General features: G+C 37.8%; 1 protein-coding gene across 1 annotated transcript in view; it reads right to left on the bottom strand.

The window, feature by feature from the left end:
- Nucleotides 1–762: 762 nt before the first annotated feature.
- Nucleotides 763–11,075, bottom strand: part of LOC149283253 (NF-X1-type zinc finger protein NFXL1-like) — a 30,584-nt gene continuing 20,271 nt past the window's right edge. Inside the window, exons 18-22 of the mRNA XM_089497792.1 lie at nucleotides 10,585–10,654; nucleotides 6,282–6,386; nucleotides 3,550–3,636; nucleotides 2,226–2,279; nucleotides 763–939 (exon numbers count right to left, since the gene is read on the bottom strand). Coding sequence (XP_089353918.1) covers nucleotides 763–939; nucleotides 2,226–2,279; nucleotides 3,550–3,636; nucleotides 6,282–6,386; nucleotides 10,585–10,654 — 493 coding nt within the window. The remainder of the gene's footprint in view (nucleotides 940–2,225; nucleotides 2,280–3,549; nucleotides 3,637–6,281; nucleotides 6,387–10,584; nucleotides 10,655–11,075) is intronic.

Here is an 11,075-nt window from a genome sequence, read left to right as displayed (position 1 = left end):
AGAATATAACCGTTTATATCTTTTTGTAATGTTTGGAATTCTATAAACAAATAACTTTTACAGTTTGTAATCAGATTGAATGTCCAGTTTTATTTCGGTACAGGTCTTGGCAAAGTACAGTCATCTGTGGTTTTTCAAGGGTCACAACCGAGAAACACAAATCATAGCTTAATGATTACTGGGCAAGCAAAATAGAAAAAAAGACTACATCTAAAGACAACATTTAGACACGCTGGCTATAAGCAATTGTTTTAAAATCAAAGCATTTTACAGCTGGTAATCAAACATCGTGTACTACAAATATCCACTGGCATCGTATTTACAATCCCCACCGCTGATGGGACCGAATATTGCTCGACTGAGGTGCAGGCAATGCTACAGTGGCACAAAGCATCATAAGACACCAATTCATATAATAAATGTACGATACGGCAGCAAAATAAAACTGATCCAGTTATCTTTTCCAGTAATATTTCAACGTATATGGATATCACTAGTTTAGTTAACACAAGACCTATCTATTCATCTACCCAGCCAACCTGTTTATAGAACCTTAGAGGCACAGCATGTACATCAAGGCTGATTCAACATTTCCTTTGGACCTTAGGTAGCAGTTTTTCTTTAAAATTAATTTTTCCCATATTTTTTTTTTATTTTAGACTTAATGTAGCACTAATGAATCTACGAAAAGAATACATTTACCATAACTTTCATTTAAGTTACAATGTACTGATAATGCATATATTAATTTGCTTATACATTTCATCCATTGACTTGGGCGAGATACAGAGTGAAAATGGCGAGTGCCACTCCACAAACAGGCATTAGTATATATTTCTTATATTTCTGCCATGTAGAAGGTTGAACTTCCACTTCTTCCCTTCTCTTGTTCTTCTTACGCTTTCCCTTCAGCCTGTTTTCAAATGCCTCAAGTTCGGCCTAGAGTAAAGAAAGCAAATGTTATAGCGTATTCTTTGAACAAACTGCACGCTTCCGCCTCCGATGCTGCGACACCCGGTGGGAAACGGCAAAGGAATTCCGTAGCTTCTATAAATCATTGTAATCTTAATGTTAACCAGTCCTCCCCAGAGACATCTACTGGTAAACTGTGAGGGCAAATTAGTAACAAATGCACAGAACACACAGTCTAAAGAACTTCCATGCGTTGGCGAGTGGACAGTGTCCAAATATAGTGGAACTCACAGCTCCCCAAGCAGGAATGCCAATAGTACACTGTAGGGTTACAAATAGTGTAGTGTGCATAATAGTAATAGTGCACATGTGCCTCACGCCAGATACATCATTTCCGATAAAAAATGGGGAGTGGGGCATTTTGCTCCTGGGCTGTTCTAAAGTGAATATTTGAGTCGAAATCAGAAGCCTTTATTTGGGGTTAGGAGAAATCTCTTTTTGGGCACTTGGAGTAATAAAGGCTGTGGGCAGCATTAACACCGGGTAAGGATGGTTTTTTCCAGGATTTATATATTTTGGTGAATGTGTACCAGAAATGACTAGCCAGAACTGGACAGTACACTTCTTGTAGGTTGTTTGCCAAATGCTTTTTTTGGGATCATATTACTGAGAGTTACCAAGCCTCTACTGGTTTAGCTACACATTGGCTAGCAATTTGGCCGCCAAACTGCTTAGGTCAAAAACCTGCAGATTCACTTTGAAATGTAGTAAGTTTATGTAAATCTGTGGTTAGGTCCAAAAAATTAAAAGGCCAAATCACTAGGAATGTTCTGTTCGGTTGCTATGTTGATAAGGTTATTTTTGAAACTTTCCATCAGAATGACTTTTTCTATAAAAGCTCAATTATGTGTACGGAAGAGAACAAATTGCTACAGGAATAATTAGCGATAGTTCTTCCATGCAAATTTACCTTAAAAAAGTTTTGGTTTAAATCAGTATTTGATGTTTACATAATTATACTTTAAATTTAAAAAACTAAACAATATTAATAAAAAAAAAACAAAAAACATTCTTCACCTACAATACAACTAAAAGACTGCTTTAGCAAATATTAGATTACTACTAATTTCACCTTTTGCCAAATAATAAAGCAAACAATTAGTATGTTCATGATGTACCCTATTCCACTTACATTCTCTTAATGTTATATTACTTTATCTTTAATAATTTACATGACAAATGGTGTAAATGAGACCACAAACTAGCAAATTCCTGCAGCTATCACAGGGTCTTGCTGGGAATATTTTCAGTACCTGCTGCCGGCGTTTTTCTTCCTCAATAGCCGCTCTCTCTTCTTCTGCCTTCAACTGGAAAATTAAACAGGAAATATCAATGACATTACTGCGATTGTTTCATTTTCTGCACAGAATCACCTTTCTAAACACGCGTGCAGAATTAGACAAAAACCTGTTAAAGTGAATTATTCAGGACTCTGGAAAAGAAAAGAAAAAATGTAAACCATTCCATTCTGCAAGAAAATAAACTTTAGGTTGAAGCTGGACAGATATCTTGAAATAATTTCAAATAAATGTAAAAAAAAATGTGAGGAATGAAACCACTATATTAAGATAATACTAAATGTGAAAGCCATAAGTAGCCTAGGTCAGACAAAAGTACATTTCCCAAAGTTGTATTTTCGTTTTTAATGCATGGTCAAGGCTATTTTGCATGGGCACGTGTGTTTTACTGCATGCAAGTTGGAGCATGAATTCAAAACATTAATTGCACTCATTAGTATGTTAGGCAAGTAAACTTTATCAGATCTATCATGTGAAGCAATAAACGTCCTTTATCTGTAGGACTTGGAGGTCCCCGTTGCTTTAGTCATGTGATATTTGGGTGCCATTCCCTACTCAAACACCACACTAAACGGATGGTTTATGGCGATGCTGCGGAAGTCCCGCTTCCCTAACGGAGTACGTTCCTTGAAAGAACTTTATCAGAGCCTCACAAGTCAGCGTGACAATGATTTGGTCTAAATGTCTTGTAGATTCAGCTAGGATAACAGAGCTAGGGCACATACATGTAGCAAATATACATATGCCAATAACATTTTATAATGTGAGCGCTGTCACCGTTAATTACACCACATCTTTAAAGAGCTACTTTTTTTTTTAAAGATAACACAAAGGACCCCCATTTTTACCAAATGTTCACGATTACCTTTTTGTGTTTATCATGCCTAAGCAAATCATATATTGCTTTTTCACTGACCAATTATATATATTACATACACACTTACACATGTGACAGATCTTTACATGGATAAATGCAGCTTAGAACATGAGAATTTAAGCTGCTTTCCAGTGCAACAGATGCCGTCTCCTATTAAAAGTGAAGACCGCGGCCTCATCTCGTGCACCAGCAGGAAAGTCTCTCTTCTGGAGCAAAATACTTGGATGTACTATATGTCCTTGTTGTCATTCTGGCCACTTCGTATGCGCATGAACGTGTTAAATGCCTGCTCTCGTGAGCAGAATATGTACACAGTGTTTTATAGCATGTTATGTTAGAGCAAGTGAAAATGTAAACACTGACTCGAAAAAACATTCTATATCACAAGCATGGGTACTTTACCTCTACTGCTTTCTTCTTCAGTTCCACGCACAATGAATCACATTCTATGGAAACGTGGCCTTCACGCACGGCGTTACAAGGCAGCTCCTAGAATTTTAAAGAATCTCACTGAATAGCAGTTCAAGAAGGTTTATTTATCAAACATCTGTATAAAGGAACTACAGTTTTCTGAAAGCCATCATTCTTATATTTTAAATACAGCTTGTCACGATGTGAAGATATCCACTGAGTATGTATTATTAAAACATCCTGATTGCTGTAGAAGGCATGTGTAACTTATTTTCCACGTTTGAAATAAAGAGATTTTGCAAACGCATTTAGACCAGGGACTAAACTAATGAGGGTTTTACTAGTGGAACGCACCTACGGGGTTAGTAGAACATCGACTGGAAGAATAATCCTTGAAACAGAAAGTTCTAACAAGATGCTTTCCATGGCCATTTAATACAGCAGTAACCAGACCTAACTTAGCTTAGATGTGCACAAAAAACCCATCACGTCTATAGAGATATTACTGAAAAGGCTAACACATTAATTAAAGGGATCAGTCTACAGTCCAAGCAAGATAAACTATCAACTACTCATTGTCTATTTTGTATAATAGGCAGAAAACCGAACCACAGAGGTTAGAAGAATATCTGAAATCACTTGATCAGGATACCAAAGTATAAAATGTGCCAGGGGAATAGATTTTCACAACCTGCCGTTTTGTCATCAAGTTAGTATATTGCTCGATGTGATCAACAAAAGCAAAACTGTCACCATTGTGTCTAACATTTTTAGAATTAAAATTACTATTGCATTTAAAATGTTAACCTCAAGGAAGCCGACATCACTGTGTGGAGCAAGTGAGTTATTACAGAGGAAACACGAAAGCTTTGTTCATAACAGCAGGAGAGAATGAAAACCCAGCTGTATAATTATAATGAGCAGAGAGCATCCGAGAGCTATAGACAAGGTGATTGGGACCTAGTAAGGAGCTCACAGCTTCAAAAGGAAAGTATTTAGTCAACACCAAGATGAAAATGTACTGAACGTATCTTTACAATCATGAGCATGGGATAAGACGTCTGGCAACGTCCAGAGAACAAGGTTGGAGAAGTGGGAAATCAGAATGTTAGTTAGTCGAGAGTTGCTATAATGTTGATAGGATGTCACTTAGTTTTTAGTGATGTCTTCTATTTTGCAGGTGAAAGTGGCAGAAATCAGTGAATGATTGGATGTGGGAGGTGAAGGAGAGAGTTGAGTTTTGTGTAACAAGGTGAGAGGTCCGGAGAGGAAAGGCACATTATATGACCAAAATGATGTGGACACTCGTCATAATTATTGAATTTAGATGTTTCAGCCACATGCATTCCTAGCAGAGAAAAAAAACCCGGCAATGCCGACAAGACTGAGGCTCGAACGAGAAGCAACTCTTTTATTCAGTAGTCACATAAAACTAAGTTCAAGCAGCCAGTTAGACGAGCTAATCATAAAGGAAGGAGAAATTATATGATTAATGTCTTTCACACAAAAGTACTTTTTCAAAAGACTGACAGTGATTTGACTTACTCCACGTTTGAGCCTCCAACTTGTCAGAATTGCCAGCCTTTATTTGCTCTTCTGTTGGTGGAAGCAAGGCATTCTACGTGTGCACCTGAGCAACCACTGAGAGGTTTTTGTCCACTATGGTGAAATCATATTTATTGCTTGTAGACTGAGCTGGCATTTATTGCTTTGTATCTACTCCCATTGCTAAAAGGTGTATAAAATCAAGCCCATAAGCAGCTATCTTCATAGACAAACACTGGCAGCAGAATTGGTTGTGCTGGAGAGCTCAGTGACTTTAAAACATGGCACTGTCATAGGATGCCACCTAGATCTGCCCCAGTCTTTAGGCATAGCAACAGCTCAGCCACAAAGCTGTAGACCACACACACACACACACACACACACACACGTGACCCCGCCGGGAGCCTCATGATGATGGCAATCGTGAAAAACCGTAGGCGGCCCCTCAGGGTTTGTCGAGCCTTAGCATATCCAACAAGCTCATTTACCCCTGATGGTCAGATGTCCACATACTTTTGGTCATATATAGCGTGTAACAACATGTAATCAGAATTGAGATGGTGCTGGATTAGTTGTCCAACAGAGGCGATAAAGATAGATAAGAGTAGCGGCCCCAGCAGTTGGCCCTAAGGCATACCAACGAGGAGCAGCGGGGGAGACGAGCAAGTGCTGGAGAGGGAGACGTCAGATATACGGTCAGAAAATTAGAACTGTAGCGAAGAGTGAGCCATGTCACAGATAATGTGAGAATGAAGTACTCAGAAGAGAAGAGTGCAGTTTTGTTTTACAGGTAAGGAGTTGGTTAGTAATTTTGGCGACAGCTTAAAAAATGTAGTAATGGTGTTCAGTAATGCAAAAAAAGACATATATGAAGTAAAAAGTCAAGAACCAAGATAATTAATATGGCTTATAGCAAGAACAGAAACCAGCTAAAGGGCTCTATCTTGCCTACCTCAGGCTTAAAAGGAACATATAGTAGAAATTACACTTATTTGTCCAAAGCCGTAAAGGAATAAAATAGACCAGGTCCTCTGCTTTAGTATACTGGTCCTGTATAAAGATTTATGGGGTTTTTTTTACATACAATGTCACCACACTTTAATGCATCTAGTCCCAGTCTTCAGAATCTAAATAATTGCATGCATTTTTTATTAATGCACTTAAAGTTCTCAACATACCTTTTTAATTCTTCTGCAAGGACATCGAAGTTTAACTTTCTGAACACAATTGGTGGAGCAATTCCCTTGGTGGCAAATTTCCTTGCATCTGTGGCCACATGGCAACTGTAAAATAAATATATACGGTAATTTTTTTTAAATCAAGCTTAATACTATAATAAGTTCTTATCAGTCACGCATTTAGTAATACAGGTATTACAGAGTGTGTTTTTGGGGTTAATGATCAAGCGCTTCACACAGGCTTTTTACTATTAGTATCTAATGTTGACATGTAATATTTATTAACTTATAAAAGGAGAACTACAGTTAAGTTTTACTTACTATAGAGATATATTTATTACTGTTCATATAGTGGGAAAATGTATGCACCAATTGGAACTCTGTTTAAATTACATGACAGTATCAGAAGCAAGGCCAAAACATTGAAGTGATTTTAGTAAGAGGCAATCCTATCGGCAAATCACAGCCGCACTGGAATAAAAAGCTCACACTTAGAATGCAATACTAGATGTCATTTCTACGTGTGTAAGTATGTACGTTACATATAAAGAGCATGTGATTAACCAAAATACAGACAAATCAGACTTATGCAGTTTTGTTTATTTTGGTGGCTATTCTTACAATAAATATGCAGGATATATGAATTGTTATTCAGTTTTGCCGGAACACTGCGGTACTTTGAAACTGAATAACGCAAAATCCTGGTTGATCCAACTGGCATCATTAGAGTCTGAAGCTAGAATCCCTGGAGTCCAACAGAAGAAGCCCGGAAGGCTTCCAAGCTATTAGAAGCATTTTACCGCAAGACGAGCATTTCTTTATGGCCTCAAATTTGATCTTTTAATTATATGCTAATTATAGAGATGTTTTGATGCTTTGCCATACGTTACACAATGTTACACACCATGCACACTGCCTTACAAAAATATGAAGCGGGGCTTCAACAATATCTCCTGCACAGCTGCAGACAGATGGTGCTAAACGGTTTTTTTTCTGCCTGGGAGCCCACCTTAAACCAAAATTAAATCCCCCTGAACCAATAATTGTTTAGGACAAAACATTTAACGTGATAGCCCACATTTTTTTTTTTTATTTAATCCATAAGCATATCCATACTCTAGCGGTACTATTAATAGTGTCAGAAAATGAGTACAGACTCAACTGAGTAGATGGTGACCAAGAGCAAACCTGAGTTGTTTGTGATACGTCGGAACAATTTCTATGTTACCCCTTCCTTAGTTTCCTCTTTCTTTTCACATCCCCCTGTTTGAGGACTTAATCTTGTAATTAATCTTGTAATTAAGCGATGCAGGAGAAGTCACTATATGCATGCTTACCTGATGCGATGATTGTCTTGATATGTTATGTATGATCTGTTCTATTTTTATTATTATTATTATAGTTATTACCACTCTCTATAACAATCTTAATAAAGGTTACTGTATGTCTAGCTTCAGTTACAAACCATAGCAAGCTGATTTTGGCCAGGAACAGTTAAAAACAAACCTCAGAGTTTCCAGATATTTATTGTGGAACAGGAATACAATGCTGTCTGTAAATTTATTGCATTCAATTCCGATGACCCCACTCCATCTTGATACATGCGGGTTCCCTAACTCTAACAGGCTCGCTCCAGTAAAGCGATAATCCCTTTCAAGTAACTAAACACATTCCCATAAAGGTTCACCTGGATGCCATTTTGCTAACCTTTTGGCAAACTGGGGAAAAAAAAAACCCCTTGAGATGTCAGACATCATTGTGAAACCAGCGGTACCTTTAATAACATTTCCCTCGCTATATTGCCTGTAAATCCATACCTGCATAAGGTGCCAAAACAGATGGAAATGCAGTCTCCGTGTGATTATGTTAAGGCAGTCTCGTATCTATGGTTCAGTTTGCTTCCTTCCCCAGGAAATCTTGCTGCTACCCTCAAATTACATGAAGTGAATACAATAAAAGAAAAGAGAAAAAAAGGATCTGTACGATTTAAATGTCTACATAAATGTCTACAGATCCTGCAGCCAGCATGTGCGGCTATATAAAAGGCACACTTGTTCAGAAAGAAAACCGGAGGTCAGGGAGCAGCACTCGTAGGAAACCACAAAGGGAGAAAAAAAGCTTCTCGGCAGCCAAGTCAAACAGCTCATGTCTGAGACGTTCTAACAATTACTTGCACATCTCTCCAGCTCGCTATCATCGAGTGATTGTAACTACATGGATGGATGAATAGAAAGTCTAATGAAGTACGACAGATCCTTCTTCAAATTACAACTTCTTTCCTAATGACGCTTTTTCCCCACAAAGGGATTCCTGCATGAAGTTTTCTCAGGCTTTAAGGTTCACTTCCATGTTGGGTGGATTTTCTTGGACAAACGTATAACTTTACAGGAAGTCAGACTGTGGATTAATTTCTAGCAATGACCTTCACAAGATCAGCTATGCCAAGTCAATGAACTTTAACACCATAAACACTTCCTCTCAAGATTCATAGGAAATCTGGTAATGCGCTTGGTTTCACGCAATGCGTATTATCCACTCAAAGCTCTCCCTTAAGCCATGGCGGCAAGAACCCGCACTTGACGTAAAATAAGTCCAGATATTATCCACAAATCTAATATATCTTTTGTTGCATTAAAGCCTATGTGTTGATCATTTAGGCAAGGAAAACATCCCCAGGTTGACAGTGAAATGTCTATCCTCCCCTAGATATTTTTCGTACAACTTTGGAACCCTAAAAAACTGGAAGGAAAAACTAAAATGCGTAAAAGATACCCAACAATTTCCAATTAGTTTAGCTCCAATGTGCTGGATATAATATCTTTGTATATTTTGTTTCTCAAAGCTAAGCAATGCTATGAACGGAATAACAAAACCAGACTTGGATGGGAGTATCTGGCTTTCTAAGGACAGTAAAAGTAGATGAACATTGTTACATCTGAATCAGGTATTCAGATGTTTATAGAGCGCCAGCTGATTCCTTAGCCCCCTTATTACTATAGAGGGGCAGTTGAAATTAAATTTGACAATACAGAAAATGTGAAATAATATTAATATACATTGAGACACACTGGTGCAGAAAGAGAAAAGGCCCACGCTCCTGCAAATATACAACGTATGAGGAGGAACGAGCCATTAATCATTAATGTAAAGGTTGGCAACACTAAGCATCTCTAGAAATGTACCTTCAGTCTCCTGCTACATGTTCTGTAAACAACATATGGTGCTATCGGCTCTGTAACTGGCGCTGTTCATAAACCACATCAAAGACAAACGCGGGAGACCAAACTATCACAATTACATCACAACTTTGGTCGGCACAATGGAATGATTAATTTGGAATAATTACCCAGCGTTGGGCTGAGATCAGAAAACCACCGATACTGAATGATCGATTGACCAACGCAAGTCTCAAGTCCACCACGGGATAACCCACAAAGCGAATGTGCGCTTTTCATGTAAAAGGAACTAAAATAAAGAGAGATTAAAGCAGGAGTCGGCTGCTCATACACGGCGTCCCTCATGATGCTTTACAATGCTAAATACATTTAGGTTCCAGTGGAAAATAAGCAAACTTAATCTAAGAGTAAAGTACCGGTATCGCGCTAAATCCCTTTTTTACGAGCTTGCATTGTAGCTGTCTTCGGTTAATCCAATGCCACATAATGTTATTTATATTGATTCTCTGAAAATAGGACACGTAAAGCTGCCAAAGTATGTTTAAAGTGAGTCGGAAAAGCCGCAGGCGATGTATAAAGCACTTGTGATCTTTAGGCCTTTCCAAAATAGACGGAATCTCAAGCCCAAGGAAGGCGAACACATGTTACAAAGCAGGGGTTTGACAAAGTTATATGTTATTCTAGAACTGGAGATCAGTGAGTTTTCTTAAAGGAACACAACGTTATGAATCAAGCCTTTTCATAAAACAGATCCCTTTACAAGCAGCAAAAGGAAAAACACATTTTTGAGTTTTTCCTGATCGGCATGGGATATTTTTTCAACTCAACAATGCATTTTTGCTATTCTTTGTGTCATTTCTTTCACAGTCTCTTGGTGCTGGTGGGGTAGGCTGATTTGCTATGAAAAATAGAAACTGACAAATAATTTTGCCTTAAATAGCAAACAGCACATATAAAAAAAATCAAAAAATAAATACAATTCTGAAAAGTAATAACATCTGAATGATGCATCTCAGGTCATTGGTAAAATAAACATATAGCTGGTGCATACTTTTTTTTTTTTTTTTTTATTAATACTGCGTGTAGAACAAGGTAGAGTGAAAAAAAACCAATATGAAAACACTTACCTCTTTTGGGCACTGATTTTTGCATGAAGTCAAAATATTCTTTTCATTTGTGTCAGCCAGCGTAATTTTTCTAAATAAATAAAACATGATGATCAAAGTCATTTTACAAAGAAGACGATGGTGGTGAATAGTTAAATAATCATGCTGTTTTTTCTTAAGGAACGGGCTTGTCAACACCCAGTGTTAACATTCCAAAACACAACAGAAGGATGTCAAATAAACATCTTGGTCTGATCATTGATCCATCGGGCCAGCTTCACTAATGGGAGAGACATTTGTGAACCATTCCATCAACCCATTCATTGACACTCATCCTTTAACACTTGTAGATAATGTAGATGTGTATTAGCCATGTATGTGTTCTACCTCTATCTTATCCCAATTCAATAGACACACACTCCTTTATCATACTGCCGGTGGTTAAAAAACGGAACCAGTCTTAAACCACCAAGTTGGCCAATTCCTGCTCTATGGCGGACCGGACTTGTTCC

This window comes from Sceloporus occidentalis, unplaced genomic scaffold (genome assembly GCF_023333645.1).
Source record: "Sceloporus occidentalis isolate IW3139 unplaced genomic scaffold, rSceOcc1.0.p SCAF_107, whole genome shotgun sequence".
Lineage (NCBI taxonomy): Eukaryota > Metazoa > Chordata > Lepidosauria > Squamata > Phrynosomatidae > Sceloporus > Sceloporus occidentalis.
This window is presented reverse-complemented; position numbering and strand designations above follow the sequence as displayed.